At 48.8% G+C, this 27077-nt stretch overlaps 1 protein-coding gene across 4 annotated transcripts in view; it reads left to right on the forward strand.

Annotated features, from left to right (window-relative positions):
- The window catches only part of Gas7 (growth arrest specific 7), a 230518-nt gene that overhangs the window by 181944 nt on the left and 21497 nt on the right, over positions 1-27077 (forward strand). For 3 of the 4 annotated variants that reach the window (XM_027946793.2, XM_027946799.2, XM_027946798.2), the window contains exons 4-8: positions 203-288; positions 9156-9209; positions 19193-19282; positions 22325-22440; positions 24911-24985. In XM_027946793.2, the coding sequence (XP_027802594.1) occupies positions 203-288; positions 9156-9209; positions 19193-19282; positions 22325-22440; positions 24911-24985 (421 nt within the window). The remainder of the gene's footprint in view (positions 1-202; positions 289-9155; positions 9210-19192; positions 19283-22324; positions 22441-24910; positions 24986-27077) is intronic. The other variant, XM_027946796.2, reaches the window with a different exon arrangement.

Consider the following 27077-nt stretch of genomic DNA (forward strand, 5'->3'; position numbering starts at 1 on the left):
TCGGGTGCTATGGATTAGACAGAAGTTTTCGAGCCATTTCCAGCTCCGCAGCTAACCATGAGATCCTGAGAGACCATCTTAGCCATGTGAGGGCCTCCCAGAACCCAGGGAGTGGTGGGAGAAGGGACTGGAATGGCCAAAAGTCGAAGGTGCCTCTTTGTGGCCCCCTCACAGCATCTGAGCCGTGTCTCTGTCCCCGCAGTGAATGGATACCACGCATCAGGGACCCCAGCGCACCCTCCAGAGACTGCCCACATGAGTCTCCGAAAATCCACCGGTGATTCCCAGGTAAGGGGTCCCGTTGAGGGAGGCCTAGGAAGGGGCCCAGGAAGGGTTCGTTGAGAGGGGGATGTCCATGGGAGTCCATGGCTCCAGCCCAGTTCGAACTCCTAGGTGGAAAGTGACTGGTACATCCGGGGTATTCTAGAATTTCCTGATGGGCAGAGGGTTGGATCATTGGAGTCTGTTTTCTAGACCGTGAGGGTGGTTTGGAAGAGGGGGTGACAGGGTTCTAACTGTCAGGACAGAGGGCTCCATTCTTCTGGCTGCATTCCTGATGCATACAGCCCAGGTTTCTCTTCACTTTTAGAGTGTGGGCAGGCGAGCCATTCTCCCTTTGCATCTCTTGTCTCTCCCATCCCCAGAGGTTACCCACAATGGAGTTGATTAGTACAATTCGATCATCTCACTTGCTGAGCCATCATAGAGATAGCTAGAAGACAGAAAGCATTGGCAGTGTTTCACAATCCCCAAACCACTTTCTCATTCGCTGTCTCGGTTGACACTTGTACAAGGGCACGAGGTAGATGTCAGTACCATTCCCACGGTGTTTGAGACCACGGAGGTGCAGACCGGTGAAGTGACTTGTGCAGGCTCACGCGGTGACTCAGGTCAGGCTGGACCTGAAACCCTGCCCGTGGTTTCCCCAGTGGTTCTAAAGCTGCTCTAAGAGGCTGAGGGCTAGTCTTAACTTTGTCTATCCACAAGTTATCAAAAGAAGAGTTTTTTTCAGTGAACCTTCCAAATTCCACCAGGCTTTTTTTTTTTTTCTTTTGGAATTAAAATGCTAGAACCCAGGGGTGGTGACAATGATGATGACTGAGGATGATTATGACGATAACATTGCTGATATTGACAAGAACAAGAGCTGCTTATTCAGTGGCTTCGATGTAGCAGCCAGTGAAAGAAAAAAAAAAAAAAACCCTTGTGCTCTCCTGGTCCCCATCAATTAAAATGTGACACTCCTACACAGGCAAGAGTGTTAATTTTGGGAAAATCATTAAGTCCTTCTCAAGAGGCTGAGCGTTGGCTGGGCTCAGGTTCGGTTCAGTTAGCTCTGGCAGAGAATTTGGACGGGTCAGGACTTCTTAAATTGGGAATGATGTCTGAGTCTTCTGGGCCTCTTGTTAAAAATATAGATTCTGATCCAAGAAGTCTAGGATAGGGCAGGTATTTTCAGCCATCCCCCAGGCAATGATGATGATGCTGGGGACTAAGCGTGAGTAGTAGGGATCTAGGCTTAGTCAATAGTACACAGAGATGTGTCTGTCCTGCTCACACCCGCTGCTCATAACACCTGGATTTGTGTGTTTGCTGCTGAGCTCCCAAATAGCCTCCCCCAACACTCTGTCAGTCGGCTGTAAGGGAAACTCACTTGTCATCTGACTTGCAAGTGTTTTCTGAAGAAATCAGATTAAGTTCTGCTTGTAGGGTTTTTGAATTTCATTTTTGCTTTTTGTTTGTTTTTGGTACTGGGGATTGAACCCAAGAGTGCTTAACCACTGAACCACATCTGCAGCCCTTTTTATTTTTTAAAATTTGAGACAGAATCTTGCTCAGTTGCTCAGGGCCTCACTAAATTGCTGAGGCTGGCTTTGAACGTGTCATCCTCCTGCCTCAGCGTCTTAAATTGCTGTGGTGTGCCGCCACCACACCTGGCTGCTTATAGTTTAATAGCAAGAAAAAAAAAAACACTGGTGCTACCCTGAGCATCATCAGGAAGAACATTGGAAATAGCTCCTCATTCTTCCTTCCCTACATGACTCCCTCTATGCTACGAAGTTGTTACTCAACCATTTCAGAAAATGTTGACTGGCATAACTAATTTATAACTCAGAATCTGATTTCATAGTGTGAATCATAAGCCTTTGACATAGGAATTTCTCTTCCAGAGTCTGTTCTCGGAATATATTCAGGGATTCTGATTTAGGCTTCAAGTTGTTCTCTCAAGCATTATTTATAGCCCTGTAACATTGGACCCGACCTAATTGTCCAGCAAGAGGAGATGGGAAAATGGATTGTTATCCTTGACATCCAACCAGCCAGGGATACTGTGCAGCCATTCAGAAAGCATTCTTCTAAGGAAAATTCAATGATTGGTGGAAATGCTCACAACTTAACATCAAGTAGAAAGAGCAGAACACAAGTAATACATATCATTAGTCTTATTTGTAGGAAGAAAACCTACACTTATGTGAAGAAAGACGAGGAAAAGGGAAAAAAAAACAGAACATTTATGATGGTTTTATCTGCATCTAAGACCATGGTTCTCCATCAGGGGGCATTTGGTAACATCAGGGAGACTTTTGTTTATTACAGGTGGGGACTGGGTGCTAATGGAATCTAGTGAGTAGATGCAGGGACATTGCTAAATAACCCAAGGTGCACAGGATGGCTCCCCACAGCAAAAGATCACCCAGGATGAAAATACACAAGTTATGCTGAATTTGCAAAGCCTTGGTCAAAAATCACGGGTAATTTTTACTCCCGTTACATTTTTAACTATGTCTCAAATTTCTTAAAATGAAAACATTTTATTTTTATTGAAGACATTAGATGCTTTTGTTTTTGTAGTACTGGGGATTGAACTCAGTCACTTTACCACTGAACTACATGCCCAACTGTTCTTTTATTTTTTTGAGACAGGATTTCCCTGTCCTCACTGCCCCGGAACTTGCAATCCTCCTGCCTCAGCCTCCCAAGTCACAGGTATTGCAGGCATGTGCCTCTGCACCTGTATTACTACAGTTTTCTATTATAAAACATAAAAGCTGAAAGGGAGATACTAGTATCAGGGATTCAGTTCTTTTAGGCTGTGAAAGGGTAACATTTGAATATGAAAGGTACTACTGTTTGTCCTAGTTTGTGATCCTACAGAGTTGGTCATCCAAAAAGGTGCTAAAGGCTGAACATAAAATTTTAAGGTTTGGTTTTTGCAGATGGTACTGCCAACAATGGATCCCTAAGTATACCATCTTGTCTAGCATGCAGGCTGATTCACTCACACCACCCCGGGCTGTCAATCATAACTCGTAACAACTACACTGAATTATTGAAACATGCATCAATGAACCAACAAAGGAACACATGCCCATTTAAAAGGCAGGGTGTGGGGTATATAGAATGGTTTGTTCAAGGTTACAGAGCTCAAACTAACAAACCCCAGAAAGTGTTGTGTTCATTTTTCTGTCACCTGCTAATTGCCCCTCACTGAGCAGGCTAATGGAGATTAGCATGCTGAGGGGAGGAGGGCATACTTAATTTTCATGGAAACCAAGAGTGTGTACGCACCATGCCCTGTCATGAGTAGATCCTATGGCCGAGAGCCCCAGTGGTTCTTGAGGGTCCTGCCTCTTCCTATGCCCAGCCTGGGCACACCTGCATGGGTGGGCACAGGTGGTGGTGATCTGGTGCCACCCAGTGGAGAGTTTCAGTAATGCAACTCTATTGCAGTGCACTGAAGGTAAATGGAGACCTCCTGACTGGGAGGAGGGGTGGGGGATCAAAGGCTAATAGTCTTGCCAGCCTTTGCCCACCCATGGACAGGTCCTTTTGTGATCCATTTCTCAGTTGTTCTGACTTGCCATGAACTTTTCTAGGAAGACCCAGGGAAAAAAGAGAATGGGACTTGGGACATGGACACTGAAGGGACCCCATTGAAGACTGAGTTTAAGGTGGAAGGTGGGGGCGTGCTGCATGTCTGCCATGCTCTACCTCCCTGCCAATTTGGTACTGCATGTTCCACTGAGCATTTACATCTTTGCCAGGCACTGAGACACAGAAGGATGTGGTGCTTGCCTTTATGAAGTGGGGGTCTGTAGATTTTATAATGATTATGTAATTTCAGCCGTGATAAGGGCTAGAGGAAATGTATGCTAGGTGGTGTGTGGGTGGGTGTGTGTGTGGGGGGGACATCAGGAATGGAGAAAAGATACTTGAATGAAGACTGAAGTATGAGCTCAGCTTGGCTCGGCAAAGTGATGGGGTTAGGACCAAAGCAGGAGGACCCCAAAGATTATTTGTAGGGTGTGGGAACAGGCTGCCAAGACATCTGGAACAGGGTCTTGCTGAGTCACTTGTGAATGGCCCACTGCCGTTTAGCAGGCAATTTGCGTATGCCACACCCGTCAGTCCTTACCAGAGCTGCCCAGGTACAGTCAGGACAGCATACTGGGGAGGGGTTTAAAAAATAAATAGAAAGGAATTCTCTGGAATTACAGACAAAGAAAAATTTAAACAGATATTTATTAAGGGAATTTGCATACTTTTGCACAAGTAGAGGTTACACTCTGATAAAGTCCCACTGACCTATACCATTTAGCTTCAGCAATTGCTGGTGCTTGGCCTGTCTTGTTAAGCTCATGTCATTTATGCTCTCCTCTGCACCCCTGATGCCTCTCCCCCAACTTTTAAAGCAAATTCCTGGCGTATTGTTTTAAATAGAAATATTTCAAAATGTATCTCGAGCACGAAAGACAACATAATGCCATTATAACATCTAAGAAAGTATAATATAAATTTGTGTACTAAGCCTGTACATAAATTCCTTAGTTGTCCCCAGAAGGCTTTTCCCGTCTACTCTTCTCCCCAGTCCAGGATCCATTCAGTTCTCACATGTGGGCATATTGGCTGCCTTCCCTTGAGCCCATCTCTCTCTTTCTCTGTTTCTCTCTGCGTCTCATAAACAGCTTTGTCGGGATATAACTTACAGTATAATGCACTTATGTTGTTATTAATATTATTATTTAGGTACTGAAGATTTAACCCAGGGATACTTTACCACTGACCCAAGTCCCCAGTCCTTTTCTTTTTAATTTTGAGAATAGGATCTTGCTAACTTCTGAGGCTGACCTTGAACTTGTGATCCTCCTGCCTCAGCCTCCCGAGTCGCTGGGATCACAGGCATGCGTCACTGAACCCGGCTACGATTCACCCATTTAAAAACGTATAAATCCGGTGGAATTTTTTTTCACATATTTACAGGGCTGTACAACCATAATCACAATGAATCTTAGAACATCTTCATCATCCCAAAGAGCATTCTCTCCCCCCCCCCCCAAGTCTTAGGCAACCACTGTTCTACCTTCCCTCTCTGTGGATGTTCCTGTCCTGGACATTTCGTGTACACGGAATCATGCTGTTTACCGTCCCAAGTTGCTGTCTTCTTTCACTGTCCATGTTTTCCAGGGGGTGGGTCTGTGTTGTAGCACAGGTCAGACCTTCATTCCTATGGCTGGATGATACCCCTCGTAGAGCTAGACCATTTTATCTATATCCTCACTTTAATCTCTCTTCATCTAGGTGGGTCCCTTATACAGTTTGGGTTTTTTTTTTTTTTCCTTTTGTCTTTTCTAACATTGGCTTTCAGTCTATTTTTTGAAGAGTCCAGGTCAGTTGGCTCACAGAATGACCTACATTCCTGATCTAATTGTCTTTTGCTTAGAGATCCAGGTTAGGCGGTTTGGGCGAGGGAGCCACCAAGTAGGGCACACTGAGTTCTTATTACATCTTACAGGGAGGCACCGCCCAGGCTTGCAACCCTGATGGAGAGGCTGAGTTTGAGCTCTTGGTTAGCATGGTGAGGACCAGACTTCCCTTTCTAAATATGGCAATAACCTGTGGGGTGATACATAGTCACTGTCCTGTTCCCCAACTCTCTTCTCCCCCCAGGGCTTTGAACATCTGCAGTGATTCTGGCTTTAACCCCTTTTGACATTGGGGTTTCCACACGGCGATCTTATTGCTTGTGATTTTGATTGGCACTCTTCTGAATGAAGGTTCCTTCCTCCCACTTTGGAGTTACCATTGAAATCATTCATATTTCTGCTCAAAGGGGCCCAAACGTGGCCTGTGGGAGCCCCTTTCAGCTGGCTCCTGTGTCCCTTTGTTTTATCTTTGTGGATTTTTCTTACCTCCTTGCACGATAAGATGTTCCAGGTCTACCTTGCATTTGGAATTAGTCACTTTTCCAAGAAACTGGGGTTCATTTTAATAGGAAATAGTATTTAGAAACCAAATTGCAGCTGGTGAGTGTTTTCACTGTGGTGAGGGGTCATTCCTCTGGGTCCTTTCCATGGCGTACTACAAGGTGGGGGTGTGTATATATGATGTGCATGAGTGTGTGTGTACGCACATCCACGATGATGCGTGTATGTGACGTGTAGATGTGTGTGAAGTTGGAATGAATAGTCCCAGGTCATCAAGGGCAAACACGGAGTCTGGTATGGCCTTGGGCATCCCCTGATACCTGATTCACACTGGTTGAAGTGATACACAGCTGATAGGGCAGAAATCAGGGGAGGTACTGACTCCCACACTTAGATGCATGATTTGTATTCCTGTCCCGGCCCAAGTTATAAAGGAGGAGGTGACCCATCTCATTCCACAGAGTCTTATACAGGTGATCCCAAAGTAAATGCTCATGGATGATGGGGATCTTTGTCGGCACACACACACCACCCCACCCTACCCCCCCGCCGCAAGGGCTTTTGGAAAACAAGATGCTGTCTCAGGTCTCAAAGCAGAGAGATGGCGGAAAATAGAGGAAAGAATTATGCAGGCTTAGTTTCCAATTTCCACAAGGTCTATTTACTAGTCTTGTGACCCTGGATGATGTAGCTTCTGCAAGCCTCAATATCACGGTCTGTAAAACAGATGAGAAGCCATGCAACTTGCTGGGGTTGTAGGATTAAATGAGATTAAGCCTGGCAAATGCCAAGCCTGGTACCTGCCATAATAAGCAAGCCCTCACTAGATGGTGGCTCTTGCAATGCTCCCTTCCCCTTAGTTATCTTTCTCCTCCTTCTCGGCATCCCCATCATCATGGCAACCATATGCAGACACCAAGACTATGGCCGAGGCTCCCAGGGCCCTGGTTGCGCCCCTTGGTGAGCTGCAGTGGCGATGGTGTAAAGTTACTCCATGACAGAGAGATTGCAGACCACAGAGATTGCAGTCTGGTGGCAGGTATGTGCTTGGCCAGTGTCTGCGTAAGAGAGCCTGTGGAGGGACTTCTGCCCCTGTCTCTTCTCCTTGGTGGCCAGTACCTGGGGATCCTGCCATGTGGCCCCTGCCTGACTGCTCCTTCCTTGAGCAGTTTTGGCAAGTGCCCTGGAACAGCACTAATGGCATGGGGGAGGGCATGGGGTGAGCCAGCTGGATGGGTTGATGCCTTAAAAATGTCTACGGAAGCTCTAGTTGACCGCAAGTCTGACATTGCCCCAGAGCCTTCTGGGGTGGTCAGGCAGTTACCCTAAGGAGAGGCATCTGGAGAAAACAACAGCAGGTGGATCAGATCAGTGTACCTCCAGATTTTGTAGGAAAAGAACCGGCCCCACCTGAGACTGACCTGCTGGAGCCAGCATGTCTGGGGGATGCGGTTGGTCCTCTATTTTGAGCAGGGACCTCAGTGAATTCTGAGACATCTCAAAGTTTGAGGAGCAGTGGTGATAACCCATTATGCGGATGGTGAAACAGAGACTCATAGAGGTCAGGTTTCTTGGCTGGGGTCTCAAAACTAGTAAACAGTTTCTTGTCTGTGAAATGGATAGTCCTTAAGGTTCCTTTGCACTAAGCACTCCAAGGCTATCAGTTTTTTTGAGCTGACTTTATTTAAAAGCCCAGGTAGGACTGTATAGCAGTCAAGACAGAGCACAGGCAAGAACTCACTAAAGCCCCATAGGCCTGTGTCATGGTTGGGCTCCTGAGGCTGGCGCTAACCCCCTCCTACACATGCTCATCTGACCCGGTGGTCCAGGGTTATGTTGACCTGGGGATAGGGCTGCTGGTTTCTTTGAGGCTCCCTGGAGAAGCCCCACTCTGCTTCTCCTATCCTATTAAAAGTGACAGCCACTTCCTTATACTTGCCCAAAGATAGGGTAAATCTCAGTCTCAGCCCCAGGATGTCCAGAGGATGGCTATCCTCAGTGCCTTAGAGTAAGCTGCTTCCCAGGTCACTATGTGACTCAAGATGGGGACACTACAGGTCCTGCCTGGGGACCTTTAGGGTTGAATTTCAAATGCAATTGCTGATAGAACACCTGAGACCCAGGATTAAAGGTTCTCTTTAGGGTCCTAGGTTCTTATGCAGATGCATCTATGGCAAATGCATCCACACACACACACAAATACTGGCAACCTTTAATTTTCCCTCTGAGCACCATCCTAGAACTTTTGCAAGCTGCTGAGGACTTGTGGGCTCAGAGATACTTGGGACCCTGATTTTTCTTCTGGCAACAAGAAAAAATAAATAAAAAGTCAGTCCAAAAACGGACGCTCCATTCTGTTCTGAAATTCCTCCCGGCTCCTGAGCTTGAGAGAGAGCATCAAGTCACGGAGGCGGCTGAGCAGCACCCCTGCACACGTTATGTGTTTAGGGTTTGATCTTTTGGACCTGGGGGTTTCTGAATAACATGTCATGTGCTGAGTCCTCAGTGCCAGGAGGTCCTCCTCGGTGCCATCTGCTTTAACTCTTCACTCCCCAGTGGATTCTGCCCGCGCAAGCCGTGAGCCGCATGTGGAACCGGTTACCAGCAGAGGGCAGCGGAGGGGTTAACTCTCCAAATCACAGAATGAAGAGAAGAGGAGGGGAGACCTGGTTTGGAACAATTTTTCTCGTAGCCTGTGCAGGAAGCTTTCTCCACTTCGCCTGAGAGCCGGGCACAGGAGCAGCATGCGAGCTCAGAAATTTTCCTTTGTGCCCTGGCCCAGAGCGTGGTGATGGGGGAGTTCACAGCAGGCTGAGCATCCCTGAACTTCCCCAGCACAGGGCTTTCCACCAATCCCTCCACCCTCAGGGAACCTGAATGGGGGGGGTGGGGGAATAACAGTCCAATATGGAGAACAGCTTTGATGATGTTTCTTACCTCTCTCCCCAGAACCTGGGATCCTTGTCACCAGGCAAAAAGCAGAGCAAGGAAAACACCATCACAGTAAGTGGCTTCCCGCGGGGTGCTCCCAGGTTTGGGCAGCAGGCTGGGGCATTGGACCACAGCTGGCCTGTTGCTATGGCAACGTGGGCCGCCAAGCAGAAGTGATTGCCTGGGCCTGGAAACCGGAGAAGTTCCAAAAAGCTTGAATTGAGCTGAAGTTCTCCAGCGCCCCCCCTCCCCATTCTTCTGTCAATTTCCCATTTCCACCTTCTCTCCCCCGGTGAAGGAGTGGGAGGAGGGTTTGTTGGGGATGATGCAGAAGCCATTTCTGCGGGGCGGGCAGGGGAAGGTTACGAGAGTGCGGGAGTCGGTTGAAGGGGGTGGACCATGCTGTGTGCAAGTGATGTGACGTGCAAATTACAGCCACGGCGGGGTTGCTTTTGTGCAGGGAAACTTCTGGAAGATGTCAAAGTTAAAAGCAAGAGAAAGCGCCCTAAGAATAGAGTTCCTGGGAGTTCCTAATGAGAAGCAGGCAGCTTCCACTTAGATGGGCCAATCTGCCCCCCAGGGCTCTTCCGAAACCCACTGAGGGCCCCCCCGTGTGGAGATGAGTGGGAGCCCCTCCCCCACCTCCCCATCCCAGCTCTATGCTGGACTGAGGAGCTGGACATGGACGGGGGCCCTCCAAGTGGGGAGGGGAGCTGTCTAGCTGCTCAGACAGCCCACAGCTCAGAGACTTGAGAAGCGGGGGGGGGGGGGGGGAGTCCCAGGTTTTGCTGTCTTCACAAGTGCAAGGGTATTGGAGACAGGGGATTACTCTCTTGGGCTCCATCTCACACCATCCTGAGCCCTTCTGACCACCCCCATGGAGATCAAACCAGGAGAGGTGCATTCCCCTGGCCTACTAAGATTCTGCTTTGCAGAAAAAGGAGAGTTAGGCGAACAAGAACAACAATACTAATAGCTTTTATGTGCATTTATAACACATAAACCGTGTTCCGAGTGACTCGTTCTGCCTACTAGCTATGTGAGGTTTGTATGTAGTTCATATAATCAATAGAGACGAGTGATTATGGACCGGGTCTTTGAAGCCAGAGTGTCACTTATGGCACTTAAAAGCTGTGCAACAGCTGGAGCAAGTTACTCAGTGTCCACATCTGTGAAATAGGGAATCAGGGCTCCTGAGACATAAGATGTTCCCAGGACTGAATGGATCTGTATATGCATAGCACTAAAGCAGAGCCTGGCACATAGCCTTGTCCACATGAGCTTGATATCACCCTGTTACAGATGAGGAAGCTGAGACTGTGGAGTGGCCCTTCACCGGGGTCACTTAGGATTCAAACCTGTGCTCTCGCCTACTGGCAGTGCCCTTCTGGAGCCAACCTGGTTTTTCAGGTCTCAGTCCCTCTTGACCTACCTCCCTCTGTTTTCTGAGGGCTGGGCAGAGAGGCTCAGCCTGCTGGGACTGTAGGCCTGCAGCAGCCTCCCAGTTACTAGGGGAGCTCCTGGGGCCAGGCAGGGTAGCCCCAGGGTGCAGACTTACAGAGGGTATAGTCTCCATGTTCAAAATTGTCACCAGCTTCCCCAGAATGCCAGGGCAAAGCAGGAGCAGAGTGTCCCAAAATAGGGGGAAAGGAGAAAAAGGAACACATGGTGGTGGTGGTGGTGGTGGGAGGAATGAGTGTTACGCTGGCCACAGTTGTCATAAAGACCTGGAGTGATGGTGCCCGGGCCACGCGGTGGGGCACCTGCCAGGCTCTGTGGTTCAGCCAGAGCTCTTGCCAATGGGCCAAATGAGCCTTCCTCAGAATGGCACACCTTGTCCTTCCCTGCGAGGTGCCTCCCCTGTTCCTTCCCACTGACCTACGTCTCATGAGATGGCCCGTGACGTGTATTCAAGGCCTCCGAGATACTTATTGAAATTGCAGATTCCTGAAAGGTCTCCAGACCTATGGTGGGTCTCTCTGATGCCAGATCAGGGAATTCTGCATCGTCCTCAGCACTTCCAGAATTCTTCAACAAACACTCCTGCCCTTGAGGAATTGCTGCTGGGGATACTGAGCAAAGCTGTGGGAAGGGAGTCATCGGGCTGGCCAAGGGTCCCAGAGTGAGTGAGGAGCCGGGTCTCCCACCCACCAGCCCAAGATGCCTTCCAGCCTGTCACTGGCCACCACCAGGGTCTCACGTGTCTTCAGTTCACGACTTCTATGCTTCTGCTCTCTCCCTGTGCCCATCCTCTTTCTCTGGGCTTTGGTCCTCCAGAACTTGGGGCTTCTGCAGGAGGAGATGTCCAGAAGGAAAGGATGGCCCTGTTCCCCAGGAGGCTGGGACGCGACCTTCCCTCTCCTTGGCATGTGCGGACGAGGGGAGCAACTTTTCCTATGCTGTCTGATCCTCAGGAGGCCCCGGACAGCAAAGGGTGTTATGTCCACGGCCGAGGAGCAAGAACAGAGCTTGATTCTGAAGCTCCATAGCCTGGAGCTGGTTTGGAAGGGGTAGACACGTGGGTGGCCTGGCAGCAGCGGGCAGGGACTAGCAGCCTTGCCTGGCTCTCGTCTCTTCTGTCAGTAATGTTGGGCTGGCAGGTGGAGCAGGTTGTTTGATTGGGAGTGACGGATGCTAATGGCAGCTCAGAGCTCTGGGCATAAGTATGTCATGTCCGAATCTTGAGCATATAGCCACAGGGCCATAGGCTCTCCTGGAAGGAGAATTTGGAGACTCTTGTGATCCTCAGCCTTGACTCCCTGGCAGAGCCCAGATGTAGCCACAGGACCCTGGTAGGAGCTAAGGGGCTGGGGATGGGCCCTCATGGTCCTGCTCTGCTCACCCGGAGTCCCAGCTCTCCCCCACCCTCCTGGATCAGCTCCCCTCCAGGGAGAACATTCAAGTCTGCTCTGCGGGAGCCCTTGGATGTCAAACTGGGTTCCATCAGTCTGCAGGCAATCTGCTCAGACATGCTGCTCAGAGGAGGCTGTGGCCTCTGTTCTCTGGCACAGCCCCGTGCTCCGCGAGGGCCTCCCCACCTTAGCCTTCCAGGTGAGCCATGCTTGTGGAGTCTGGCGCCAGATCACCTGGATTCAGACCCTGCTCCATCATTACACAAAGCTGTGTGGTACTGTGTAAGTAACTTAATGTCTCTGTGCTTCGGTTTACCTGCCTGTACGATGGGGCTAACAACAGCCCCTGTTGAGGCTTACAGGAGTTCTTGTGTTAAAGCACTTGGGAAGGTGGCTGGCACAACCTTAGCTATTGTTGAACAAAAAGCATCTCTTTAGGTCATCTCCTGTGTATTCAAGGTACAAGATGGCCTCGGCACTCTTCCTGTTCTAAGAGGCTTTGGGAGGGGACAGACTGTTTCCCAGATGTGTAGCTGGACCCTGGTATCAACTGCCTGGAAAATGTCACCCAGGAGGGGACAGTGATCCACACATGGCAGTTTCTATAGGGAAAGCCCTGTCTTGTCTTCTCTTTCCTGCTTGGGACTTGTACCCCTTGCTAGATGGAGCACTGAGGTCCTCCCAGCACCTTCTGAGCCTGGGCTTGAGGCCTGGTGGTCCCAGGTCAGAGCAAGTAACTTAAGTGAAAGTAGTGGCCAGAGACGTCGGAAGCCAGCTCTGCACCCTGCGCTGCCCCTCTCCAGCCCCATGACACTGGGCTGGAGCATGTACCTCTCTGAGCCTCTGTTTCCTCATCTGTGTCTGAGTGGCACCAGGCTGCTGCAGCAAGCATGTCAGCTCTGATTGCTTCCTGGACATGCGCACACCACACAGCCCTTGCTATCCCCCTCTACTGTTGTCACCTCCTTCTATGCCCACGGCTCTACCCTCTTCCCATCCCAGTGGATGGAAATACTCCTCTTCACTCGGGCAGCCACCTTGGGGTTTGTCAACCTCGGCACTGTTGACATTTCGGGCTGGATTGCTCTTTGTTGTGGGGGGTTGGTCTGTGCATTATTGATTATTTCTCAGAAGCCCTCGCCTCTACCCACCAGATGCCAATAACAGTCCTAATTGTGACAACCCAAAATGTCTTCACATTGCCAGGTGTCCCCTGGGGTGTGGGCAAAATCACTCCTGGGTGAGAGTCACTGAATCAACTTCACGGTGCTGTTAAGTTTATCTGCAAAGCATTTTCAGATTCGTATCTTACCTCCCTTTTCCTGGACTGCTGAGCCATCATTAGGACTCGTCCACTGCACAGCCTTCTCCAGTGGCCACAGTCTCTAACGTCCCCGCCACCCAGATCCCTGGCCCTTCCTATAGCCTCCATGGGAGATTCAACCCAAAGAATCACAGTGACTTACTGTCAAACCTGCGAGGGCAGATGCTGTACCTTACATCACCAGTCTCCAGTCATCAAGAAACATTTATGGGGCACCCTCTGTGTACCTGATGCTGTACTAGGCACGAAAGAAACTGCAGAGGAAAGACGCTCTCCCTCCTCTAGGAGTCGGGCTGTTAAAGAAACGTTAACTAAACCAGAGTGAGAAATACTGTCACGAACGTGCACGCGCAGGTGGCTGGGAGGATCTGGCATGGCACGTGTCACCGAGTAGCCATTCAACAAACGTCCAGAGTGACGAGCAAAGGACGTTATGGCTTGAGTTCTGAGGTCAGGGGATCTGGATTCAAATATTTCACTTCTGTGATCCTCAGCTTTTCCTATAAAATTCTCACAGTCCCTGCCTGTCGGGTTGTTGGGAAGATGAAATGAGAATGGAAACCAAGCTCTTGGCCAGGTGCCTGATCAGGGCCCCCCAGGAGGCCAGTGAGGTGCAGTTCTCCAGATGCCCACCAGCAGGTGCTGGGAAGTCCCTGGGGACCAGCTGGGAGTGAGAAATCCTGAAACCAGAGTGGGGCCCCTGGCCAGGCCATCCCCAAACTGATGGCTTCCCGGAATGGAATAAGCAGCAAGAGGATGTGTCCTGAGTCCTCGGACTTTCCTGACTTCACTTCTGTCTCCCAACCCAACCCAGCTAGCTGTCCTTCCCTGGTGGTTACAGGACCTTTGGAGGAACCCCTCACCTTCTAGACCTCTGACCCTCCTAGTTTCCAACTCTGGAATCCTACCGGATTTTAGAAGGAACGATGGCGGAATAGTGCAAGGTGGCATGTCTTAGCTCAGCTACCCACAACTCCAACAGCGGGAATATCACGTCTCCCGGAGGCTTAGAGTGAAAAATCCTGAGACTGGAGGGGCAGTTGGCCCCAGAGGAATCACGGACTGCTAGACTCCTTTGTCCGATATAAGAAAAGGAAGGAGGAACTTCTCCAAAAGCCCGAAAGAATGGAAAGGGAACCGACCTCCACCGATCAGCGATGCCCTTTATGGGGCAGGAGAGTCATGCGATCAGGCCTGGAGGGCACGTCTTTGGGGGATGGGAGGGTTTGACTGGGCCTCACCGAGCCAGGTCCGGGGAGGGGTTTGGGTGGCAGGTTAATTTAGGGCGGGGCAGGAGGGCGGGTAAAACTGCTCTCTCTCCCGGAGTTCATCCATCGCCCTCGGTCGGTGAACCTTCTGGGTCCTGCAGTGTGGCAGAGCCTGCAGAAACCGGAGCCTAGATCTGTGAGTTTGCAGCTAGTTCTGCATCGGCCTGAGCCTAGCAATCCAGTGGGAAGTTGGGATCTGGGAGCATTTCACCCCGGGGAACCCAAGTTGGAGAGGCTGGGAAAAGCTGGGCTCACTCCAGCTTTGTGAGTCTCCAAAAGCTGGGGGGACCGACGGAATCTCGGACCCCTCCCCAGTCTCACATCCACTGATCCCTGGATCCCGCCAGATTGGGCATCAGCCGGGGCACCCAGGGACATTCCGCTCCCGGATCCCCAGTCTCCTAATCCCTCCCTAACCCCTAGCCGGGTCCTTCACTCGCTGCTACCCAGCCCTCGGGACCCCGGGAGAGAAAGGTGCCTGACCTCAATTCCAAACGGTGGGAGCGGGAGAGATCAAATTTGGAGACTAAAAATTAGAGACCAGGAATGGTGGGGTCCATTGGCCACGTGAGGGGCTAAGATCAGGCTCCTACATCTCACCAGGGGAACACGAAAGAGACTCCTGGGTGCAGTCTTCCAACGTTTTCTATCAGATCTTTTTTTATTTTTCCCTTATTGATACCGCCGGTTATGGGTCGGTCATGCGTCCTGCTTCCCCGCATGTTGAGGTTTGCGCATTAGAGAAGCGCGTGGAGGGAAGCGTATAAAGAGGGATATTTAAAAAGGGGTTACATAGACTTCTGTAGGGAGGAAGAAAGGGGCCATAGCTGGTCTCCTAGGCTTCCTTTGTTCTCCTGCCCTCTTCCCCTTATCTTTCTCCTTCTTGCTTTCTTGACTAGGCTTAGGAATGCTGGGGAGGGGGCCAAAGGTAGGAAACACGTGGGCTGAAGGGGGAAGGGCTGGGTAGAGCAGCCCAGGACACCGCCATTAACAATCTTACAGCTCCCTGTAGGGAGGGGCCATTCCTGGGGCTGGTTACCTTGGCAACAGGTTGGAGCCGGGGCAGGTTCTGGATAAGGATGGGGGAAGGGCTCTGGAGGAATTAACATTTCAATCCCTCAGGGGACTGTCTCCAACTTCCCAGACTCACTCAAAATTGGCCTTCTTGATCCGACCTGACTTGATTCACCTGTCTACACTGACTGCCTGTCGAATTCTGGCTTCACTATCACTCACATCTCTACTATTTTTGAAACCAAGTGTTTTTCATGCATCAGTTCGTTGAGGACCTGGGTGTCTGAATAGTATATTACAGTTTTGTTGTATATTCTTTTATTTTTACTTTTTTTTTTCATTTTTTTATTTTTGGGTACCGGGAATTGAACTCGGGGGCACTCAACCATGGAGCCACATCCCCAGCCCTATTTTGTATTTTATTTAGAGACAGGGTCTCACTGAGTTGTTTAGCACCTCGATTTTTGCTGAGGCTGGTTTGAACTCATGATCCTCCTGCCTCAGGCTCCCAAGGCACTGGGATTACAGGTGTGCACCACCAAGCCCAGCCTTTTATTTTTATTTTTTTACTATATATATATATATATATATATATAATTTTTTTTTCCTCTCACTTATCTGTTTCCTGGATTCTTTTTTCCTGCTAATAGCCAACCTCTATGAATTCCTCTTTCTATAATAATCTTTTTTCTTCTCCTTCTTCCTAACCTTCACATGCTATACCACTTCTGTCTTTGTCCCCCATTTGAAATTGTAAGCCCCTTTTTTGCAAACTGACTGATTATATTGTAGACAATAATTGAACACATCATTTCTGTGGCTTGCAACAAAACTCTAGGCATCTTAATAGGAGCTATGTGGTTTAAGGCTGTATATTGTGTGCGTTAGGTGCTGTTCATATTGGTCTCTCCCTTAAAGGCGAGTTTCTGGAAACCTTCAGGGACACTTCACATCGACAGAGTAGAAACTATCCTGCCTCAGAACCACCCGGCTAGATGGGAAGACGCACAAACAAAATGAAAAAACAAGGGAATAAAGTGCTCCAAACAAACCAAGCTGCTCCCATAAGAGAATCCATCGAAAAAATATCAGTGAAGGAGTTGAGGATACATTTAGAAAAAATGTACTACAACTTAAAGAATTTTATAAGAGAGCTGGCACAGGAGTTTTGCAGTAAAATAACAGAATCTTTTCAGGAGATGAAAGATGTATCAGAGGTCCTGAAAAGAAATAAAGAAGAAATCATTGAAGGGAAGGAATCACTAAACCAACTTAAAAGTTCAATGGAAAGTACCACCCACAGACAAGACCATTTGGAAGACAGAACCTCAGGCAATGAAGACAAAATATTTAATCTTGAAAATAAAGTTGACCCCACAGAGAAGATGGTAAGAAACCATATAGGATTTTAAGAGCGGGGCTCTGGGACTCGTCCATCTTTGTGTTTTAACAAATCATCTAGGTGACTCCAAACCATACTCCCCCTTAGTTCTAAGACAAAAAAGGAACTGTGTGGAACTTAGGAAGGGTCCCAGCCCTCCTGGAGACCTTCAGAAGCCTTTTAGATGGCTGAGCTTGGAGTCACCTGGGATTTGTCATAGAAGGAGCTGTTCCTGATTCATCATCACCCCTTTTGGATTAATGGGATCTGTCCTCATGGGCATCCTGGGGTGGGCAATAGCATTCTTTCTCTGAGGGTGGGTCATCTGGAGAAGGCTGAGCAAGACCCATTTCCCCTTCCTGTTCTGACCGACCTCTGGTGAAGTTGCCTCTCATGGTAAAATCTTCCTTTGTAGGGAGTATTTCCCCAAGGAGAGGCTCTGGCCAAGAGCAGTTTGGGTAAGAAAAGAGGAAGGAAGAGGGTAAGGGGTAGCAATGTGTTTGTGGGGAGAACCTCTCCAGAGGCTGAGCATGAGAGGCTAACCAACAGGCCACTACTGGCCAGGGCCACCTTGCATGCTCAGCATTTGGAAAACACTCCCCAACTCCGGAATCTTTAGGACCCACCTGGATCTTGACCTTGGTAGAATGCAGTGCCGCCCGTCTCCAGAGTTCTCTGGGTCTTTCCTGCCACTGATCCTACTGTCTCTCAGAATGGAAACCCCTACTTTATCTCACCAGATGTCAGTATCCAGAAGGGGGCTCGTCCCTTTGGGTAGGACTTCTCAGCTCTTCTCATAGGACAGCAGGTGAGACCTGGGTTCCTGACTGCTAGGGTAGGAAGGAGCTAGATTGACCTCAGTGGCCTGGAACCAGAGGTCACACCTGGCCATGCCTGGGCCAGATTCAGCTGACAGAGGAGTTTGAGGGGCTTACACAGTGTTGTTTTTTTTTTTATTGTTAATAAGCTTTAAAGGAAGGGCCAAAACTTAGCCATTGAGGCAATTCACATAGAAACCATGAATTCCAGCTTCTCTTTTGAGCCCTCACATCATTTGGTGATACTGGACTCCTCCTCTTGCTTGTGAATCTGCCCCTCAGAGGCATCTCCATGGACCCTGGCCCTGGCTCAAGGCAGGAGCTTCTTCCCCTCCCTTCCAAGCTGAAGTTTATAGCAGCGGTCACCTCAATGGTTAGCATCCGCGTTTGCATTACTGTGCCCCAAACCTTGGGTTTTCTGCACAGCTGTTCCCTTTAACCTCCAGAGTCTCTCCTTGCAGGTTATTTAGGCTGCCAACAAAGGGCCTAAGACTTGATAGGACTCAGGGCTCGTTCTCCCAGAGAAAACCAATTAACCATCTCCAATAGGAAAAAGAGGATGCAGGATTTGAAGTCACATCAGCAGGAACAAAACAGGGACAGCCAAGTACCAACCCCCAACGTGCCTGGGCAGAAAAAAAGTCTGAGACAATTTGTGCATCCTGTACTTCCCTTGGCAAGGGGCAGAGTCCAGTGGGTTCCTGGATTATAATTTTATACTATCGTTGTTCATGTCATATGTATCTTGAAATAACCTCTCACCTCTGACCCTCACCCACACCATTCTTTCCTTAGGAGCAAATTGTCTCATCACTTGGCAAAAGTATTCTATACCAATAGCCAAATGTGCTTCTATCCTCCTTTTTTTTTTTTTTTTAATACAAACAGAATACTATTCTATACCTTGCTTTTTTTCCTCCCACATAATAGTATGTCCCAGTCACTTCCCTTATCAATGTATAAGAATGTTATCACTGTATCCTTTGCCATGGATACAATACCTGTTCCCCTACGGATGGACGATGGGGTTGTGACATGGCCTTTTGCTACCATAAAGAGCATTGTAACGAAAACCATGTTCGTATGTCTCAGCACACTGGAATGAACGTATCTGTAGCACAGACTCCTAAAAGTGCAATTGCTAGGTGGAAGGATCTAGATATTTGCCATGTGATAGATCCTATTAAACTGCCCTCCAAAGAGTTTGCCCTGATTTCCCACCCCTGAGCTTTGCCTGAATGCTTACCAGCACTGGAACATCTGAAGATACCTATGCATGGTTCATCAACCTGGACCCAAGGGAGACCTCTGTAGTGTGCTCTGTCCAGGGAGCAAGATCTTTCCCGTTTTCCCACCCTCTAATGTGAAGTCATTTTCTTTTTATTCTGTACCCTACAGATAAATTGCGTGACATTCCCTCACCCAGACACCATGCCTGAACAGCAACTGTTAAAGCCAACCGAGTGGAGCTACTGTGACTACTTCTGGGTATGTGCTGCCTCCGTGTCACCCCCAACCTTCACTGTGGCCCCCATGATCAAGAGTGCACACCTGGGAGAGCTCTGGAGTCTAGATCAGTCTGAGAGGATCAGCGGGGTTTTCTGTTCATGGCGACATGGAAACCCCCACCAGAATGCCCATGACCTGAAGGGTCATTTTCTTTGATGTTCAGCAAAGGCAGAAAAGGGTTGGGAATTTAACTCAGGTAGAGCGCTTTCTTAGCACACCTGAGGCCCTGGATTTGATGCCCAGCTATAGAGTTAGCTTCAGTAGACAAATCTGGGCTCCAGACCTGATGTCAATGACCTTGAACAAGTACCATTTCCAACAAAACAGGGATGGGTTCAAGGATGTTCCGAGAGCCCCAGCTTTAAACATTCTGGGCTTGTAGAAGTTTTGCATATTGCTTGATGGACAGAGTTTCAGTCTTGCAGGATGAAACAGTTCTATGGGTGGGTGGTGGAGACAGATGCATGACACTGTGACTGTGCTCAGTGCCACTGAACACACACACACACCAAAAAAAAAATGGTGAAAATGAGAAGTTGAATATTATCTGTATTTTGACACAATTAAAATAAATAAAACATTTAGGAAATACATGCAGAGTCCTACACCTCAGGAACTCTTGAGGGCAATCCCAGATATTCACATTTTTTAAAGTCAGCAATGATTTTCAGAAGTAGATTGCCTTGATGTGGAATCAGAGAGTGGTGATGGTTGTTCCACCTTGCGGTTATATTGAAAACGACTGAATTGTACATCTCCAAAGAGAACTTTTGCAAAGACCCCGAGGAAAAGTAAATGAATAAAATCCTTTCCTTTTTCACCACTGTGCAAAATGGATTATCTATCCTTTTTTTTTTTTTTAGATTTGCTGAGTACTAGACAAAAGTTCTTTTTAAAAATTTTCTTCCAAATCATTCATACTCAGAAGCTATCCAAAGATTCCTATTGACCACCAGTAGGGAAAGTTCCTATCGCTGCAGCTGTGTGGCTTCAAGAGCAGAGAGATGTGCAGAGGTTAAAACGATATGAAATGGGATCAGGCTTTGGCATCAGACAGATGTGAGGAGATGAACTCAGAAGTGGGGGGAGCAGGGATCGGTGTGTAAGACTTTATAGGCCCCTGTAAGGGTGATGGGTTTTTTTGCTGTTTGCAGTAGGGAGTTGCTGGAGGGTTCTAAGCAGAGAGGTACACTGTGATCTAGTTTATATGCATCGTGCAGGCAGGAGTGAAGTTAAGAGGTGAGTGGAGATGACTGGGAAGGTTGGTAGCAGTGGCAGAGATGGAGAGACATAGCCACACTTGCAAAGCTCACCCCTAAAAGAGACCACTTGAGGGAGAAGGGTTTGAGCCCTGGGAATGGGTACTGGGGAGCCTAGCCTGGAGCTCAGTGTTGGGGGATTTAGGGAGCTTCAGGAGCTGGAGGGAGTGTGTGATCCTGCCTGCTGGTCAGCAGCATCTGAGGGTGTGACACTCAGGGTACTCGGCTTAATTTCAGCTCTCTGGGGACTCTGATGCTTACTCTGGGGGTTCTCTTTCCTGACCATCAAGATATTTTCCTCTTGAATAGAAATTTCTCTTAGGATGGCATCTGGTGCATGCCTGTAATCCCAGTGACTCTGAAGACTGAGGCAGGAGGATCACAAGTTCAAGGCCAGCCTGGCCCTGTCTCAAAATTAAATAGGGCTGGGGATGCAGCTCAGAGGTAGAGCACCTAGGGGTTCCATCCCCAGTACCTCAAAAAAAGGGGAAGGAGGAGGAAATGTCTCTCTGCTAACAGTAGTCATTAAAGCTATTTCTCTGGCTGGTTTTCCCTGGAGCAGCAGATGAGTCTTAGAAGGGAGGCAGATTTGGGCTCAGAATTTTGCTTAATTTTTTCTTTGCTTTTTCGTCAAGAGTGAAGTACACATATCTCCAGTGGAGAAACTTGTAAGCAGCAAGAGAAGCCCCCCTCTGACATGACTCATCCCGTAGGGTGTGATTGATGTCCTGTCATGAGAGGTCTCAACAGCATAGCCAGAGGGACTTGGGTCAGGGAGGCCGAGGAAGGGATCTTGAATTGGGCAGGACCAGAGGCTCCGTAAAGTCGTTCATGTGCCTGACCATTGTAAATGGGGTTCTCTACAAGCACAGCAGCGTCTTTCCTGTCCTCTGTCCTAAATGTGTGATCTGAAAGAGATCCTAGAGATGCAGGCTTCTCCGATCGCCAGGGATATGGTGGAGGAGAGGGACACAGCCTAGGACTGGATGAACCTGACCTTTTCATCTTGTGGGAGAGCAGAGATGAGTACCTGGGTCTTTCTAGATGCTGGGGACAATTTTGATATCACAGTGTGCCTCTCTGTGATATCAAAACCCATTTTAATTCCTTCCATTAAGAATCAAAGCATTTAACCTTAGATTCCTGGTAAAGAAAATCTGTAATGCAGGAGGACACCTTTTTTTTTTTTTTAAGAGAGAGAGAGAATTTTTAATATTTATTTTTTAGTTTTCGGTGGACACGACATCTTTGTTTGTATGTGGTGCTGAGGATCGAACCCGGGCCGCACTCATGCCAGGCGAGTGCGCTACCACTTGAGCCACATCCACAGCCCCTGGAGGACACCTTTTTAATCCTGGTGACAGCCAGGGGCCTCGAATGTCTCTGTAGTTGGTTCTTGTGGACAGATGACAGGATGCATGATGAGCAGGGAAGAAGTAAAAAGAGATGCCAGGTGGCTGAGGGAGTGCAGATAAAACAGATCATTTCATTTTGAAGTTTTAAGAATATTTGTTTACAAAAATTAATTGGGTCCTAGTTCCCAAGTCATTGTCTCGGCTCTCTCAGGTTCTGACTTTTATTTTAGAGCAACTAATAATCGAGACCATTAATTGAGTCATTACTAGGTGCTCGGCACTGTGCTGGGGTCAGCACTGCCAGGCAAATTGGTGGGTGCTTTCTGGGATCTGTCTTCCCTGCACACCATTCTCCTGGGCACCCGGTGTCACCTGAATGCTTCTTGTGCTTCTTTTTTCCTTCCCAGGCTGATAAGAAGGATCCCCAAGGCAATGGCACGGTGGCTGGGTTCGAACTGCTGCTCCAAAAGCAACTGAAGGGCAAACAAATGCAGAAAGAAATGTCTGAATTTGTCCGAGAGAGGTAAAGACCCTGGATCTCCCACCCAGTTGCAGGGACTGGAGATGGGTCCCACCGTGAACCAGTGGCCTGAGGGGAGTCAAAGAGTACTCAGCACTGCATGACCAGTTTGGGGCTGGTTGGCATGAAGGAGAACATAGGTTGGGGTCCCAGATGCATGGCTTCTGGGGTAGATCTGATCAGCAGATGTGTGGCTTTGGTCTGTGTAGTGTCTCTGAAAATTTGAACCAACATTTAAAAAATACTGGTAGATTTTACATTAAAATCTGGATACCTAGCATCTCTTGAAAAAGCACTGGGTTGATGGGATTGCCTCTTCACCCCTCAGGCAGTAATTGCCTGGAGGTCAGCAGCAGTGCCCTGTGGAATGGGCATGTGTTCCCATTTTGCTGCAGTCTCCCCCACAGACTGTTTCACCCCTTTATCTGGTCCTCCTTTGAAGCACTGTTCCTCACCATAGGAACATACTCATCCAAAAGAGGAGTATTACCTTTCGATTCATCTTCAAACCAAAACTGATCAGGCTAAGGAATGTAGAACCTTCCTCTGCCTTCAGGGGAAGATACCAGTAGTTTGTCTAAAGAACTTGGGAACATTGATGAAGAAATAACAAATTCAATCCAATAGAAATAAGGAAAGCTGCAAAACAAAAGAGAAGTTCCTTCTCCTTCCCCTTGCTCCTCTCTTGAGAGTCTGATAACACACGCTCACATATCCGCACACTTCCTCGTACCCACCATTCACATGGGTGTGCGCACACATAGGCACAATTTTGCAAATAGCATTTCCAAGGCATATTGGAAATATTCATTGCAAATGGCGATATCTTTTAAAAATATTTCTTTTATTATAACAACCGTAATCAGGTAATAATGCTTTGGCATTTTTAAAGCACCCTTCTCCTTAGGAGGCCCATTTTCTATTTGTATAATCAAATCTTTATTTTATGACCCATTAAACTGGTAGGAAATTGGAAGGCTGCATTGCTCAGGAGGGAGAAAACAAAAATATAAAAACAGGCAAATAGAAAAGGGATGTCTAAGCCAAAGTCTGAACGGGCTCATGGTTTATGCTCATAACAGTGTAATGAGCTCTACCGTTGCAGGTCATTCTGGCCTTCCTAGCTGAAATGCAGATTCCTCTAACTTTCTCAGTCCATCTTGTGGGGGGCTACAAAGGATGTACCTTTCAGAGCCAGGAGAGGCCAGAGCTTAGGTGCAGAGGTGGAGTATGCCTGGCTAGGGACCAGGTCCCTGGTTTGCTGTGGCTTCCACTAAAGAAAGCAAGACAGGAGATGGAGGTGATGCAGGCTGGTTTGGGAGGTGAGGCTCAGGAGACAGATGGCAGGTGCACCTTCTCTGCCCTGGCCTGTCCTTGGCACTGTGACATGCTTGGATCTGCTTTCAAGAGGCCTTGGCCACAGTCTGGAGGTCCAGGCTGGCAGTCTGTGTAATCCTGGGAGGGCTGGAGAGGGAGCAACAGAATTGAGAGAGAAACCAGGGTTCAGCTCTGGGAGACCAAGAGACTGGCTAGAGGTATAGATGAGATCCAAGCAGAACAAGAAGGAACAAGAGGATGAGTCCCTGTGCCAAACTGTGTGACCATTATTATGCAAAATGCTGCTGCTGCATGGTCAGCCACCTTCTCTGCACCCAAGTGATCCAGAAATAAAACACTGCAGCCCTTTAGGTTTTCTGTGTACCGCATGACTACCCAGGGGCTCTCTAGGGTCCCATCCCTCTGGCCAGCTCCGGTTGTCATAACATAGCTCTTCTGCCTCCCACGATGGTCCCAGGGAGCGCTGAGGTGGTGAGCAACGCCTTTGACAACACACTTAACACAGACATGCCCGATACACAGAACACTCCCCAGAGAGTCACCTTGCAAGTGTGTGAAGGGCCTACCTGCTGGAAGCCCTGCGCAAGGCAGCTCTCCTCCCCAGGGGAGCAGAATCGGGCTGCGGCCCTGGACATTGACCGGTTTCCATGGAAATACTCATGCCCTTGACAGTGCTTTGCAATTAGAGGCATTGGGTGGGAGAAGGTAGAGATGCTCTATTCTTGCTTCAAAGAGGCTTAGGCCATCTGGGAGGGTCTAAAAATCAGAGTCCAGGCTTGAAGGCAGAAGGAGACACCTGTGGCCATCCATCCCCTGGGGTCTGTGTAAGTAGCATTCATTCAGGTAAGGGCACCTGTGTATCCAGGATTTTGCCCAGAGCTGTGCAAATGATAGTGCTCATCTTCATAAGCCCCAGGAGGCAGGCGGAAATGCCCGCTGTGCAGTTAGAGAGACAGAGGTTCAAACGGTTTCATGCATTTATTCAATAAATATTGAGAGCCACACACTGTCAGAGCTTACGGTCTGTCGTGACCCAGTGGTTCCCTTTACACAGCTGCTACTGTGTGACAAGGAGCAGCTCCGGTCCGCCATCCCGCACTGGTGAGCTAATGTATTGGGTTTTCTCCTTTGGCAGGATAAAGATTGAAGAAGAATATGCAAAGAACCTGGCTAAGCTCTCTCAGAACTCCTTGGCTGCACAGGAGGAAGGGTGAGTTGGGAGGAGATTGATGGGACTGGGGAGGATGAGGGGACCTTGAAGAGCCTTCCTCACCCATCACTGGAACAGTGAGTGAGCTTTGGATGGGGAAGGAAGGTCTCCATAAGCCTGGGTCGAGGGGGGATCCGTGCTCAAGTTGGTGGCTCATAGCTCGAGGTATGTCCTCAGGACTGAAGGTGTGCACCTGTAGCTCAGATGGGGCACCCTAACTCAGAGTAGGCACCCATGGCTTAAGATGGGTGCTAATAGCTCAAGGTGGGTGCTCAGGTTTTATTGTGGATGCTTATAGTTCAAGGTGTCCACCTGTGGCTTAGGGAGGATGCTCTTAGTTCAAATTGAGCATCCTGAGCCCAACCAAGGTGTGTACCTGTGACTCAAAGTAAGGATGTCCATGTTATGTGTGGGGACGTCTATGTTGTCTTCTCTCTAATGAGCCAGGGCCCTCCTGCCAGGTGCTGGAGCATGTCAGAATCCCCCCTGCCCTCTCCCCTGTAGCTGGGCAACAGCCTTAGATGCCCACCTCCAGATCCCCTTCTTTTGAGGGCAGGGTGGGAGGAAACTGGGCATGAGAGGATTTCATGCCTCGCCCCTTGGAACTCCCTCCTGTGGACCTGAGGCTCAGGCTTTGCTTCCTCTGCAACCCTCCCAACTTCCATGAGTGGGACCAACGCTCAGCCCAGCCTTCTCTGCTCTGTTAAACAGAGTCTGAGCTCTTGTTCATCACTGGCAACATGCCAAATGACAGTCCCTCTGGACATCAGACTGGCAGTTCCTCAAAAAGCTAAGCATAGAATCACTCCATCCCCGGCAATTCCATCCTAGGTTTATACCCGAAAGAATTGAAAATTCAAACAGGCATTTACGGAGAAGCACTGTTCACAATGGCCAAAAGGTAGAAACAACCCAGGGTCCAGCAAGGGATGAATGAGTCCACTAGTTAAATAGCATGCACCATGCCTAGCCATGGATATCCAATGGAGTATTATTCATCCATAAAAAGGAATAGAATTCTAAAACGTGCTACTATGTGGATGAAGCTCAAAAACATTATGCTAAATGATGGGAGCCAGACACATCATGAGGTCCTAGAGCATACGATTCCATTTATACGGAACATCCAGAGTAGACAAATCCGTATGGCCAGAAAGCAGATTAGTGGTTACCATGGCACGTGGGGAGCGGGGCACGGGAGAAACTGCTCCATTGGAAGGAATTTGTCTGATGAATCTGCTATAACAAAATATCACAGAACGTGGCTTAAACTTCAGACATTTATTACGGTTCTGGAGGCTGAAGTTCAAGATCAAGGTTGCCAGCAGGGCTGGTGTGAGGCAAGGGGTTTCTCTGAGTCAGTCACCTTCTCGATACAGACACAGCCCATCCTGGCGTGTGCTGGGGCCGGGTGGGGGACCTTCCGAGTTTCCTGGAGTCCCATCCCGTTAGCCTCATAGAGCCCTTCACTACTTCCCTAAAGGCCCTGTCCCCAAATAGCAGCCTCATCAGGAATTAGGGCTTAGCAAGTGTGTGGGGGGGGCGGGGCCCAAATTCTTCCTCTGTGACTGGTGATGAAAATGTCATTGGTCACACAACATTGGGGACATGCCAAACACCAGATTATTCACATTAAGTGGGTTCATTTTTTGTTCCATGATTTTTATCTCAATGAAAAATAATAATAATGAAGACTCTCGGGAGGTAAGAGTTGAAGGGGTCCCCAGAGGTCCCCTCTCTGTTCTGACCTTCCTGCGCAAGTCTCTCTGAAGTCCTCCTACAAGGGAAGTGAAGCCCCCAGAAGGAAGCCATCCTGTTGAGGGATGGTTGTGGTTGTGGGAGAGCTGTGATCTTCAACAAGTCCAAGTCTGCCTTCGTGGCCTGAAATCCTGCAAGGGGACAGAGTTTGCCAAATCAATGTGGCTTTGATTAAGGCCTCCGCATGGGCTGACTGCACAGCCAAACCACCTCCTGGGAATGGTTTTCACCAACCCGGCCAGCCACACGCCACAGGGTGGCCCCGCAGACCACTGCCTCTCCCACAGACTAAGTGGGGTTCATTATTTCCTGGCCCCTCTGCTCCATGCTGAAG

Source organism: Marmota flaviventris, chromosome 17 (assembly GCF_047511675.1).
Source record: "Marmota flaviventris isolate mMarFla1 chromosome 17, mMarFla1.hap1, whole genome shotgun sequence".
Lineage (NCBI taxonomy): Eukaryota > Metazoa > Chordata > Mammalia > Rodentia > Sciuridae > Marmota > Marmota flaviventris.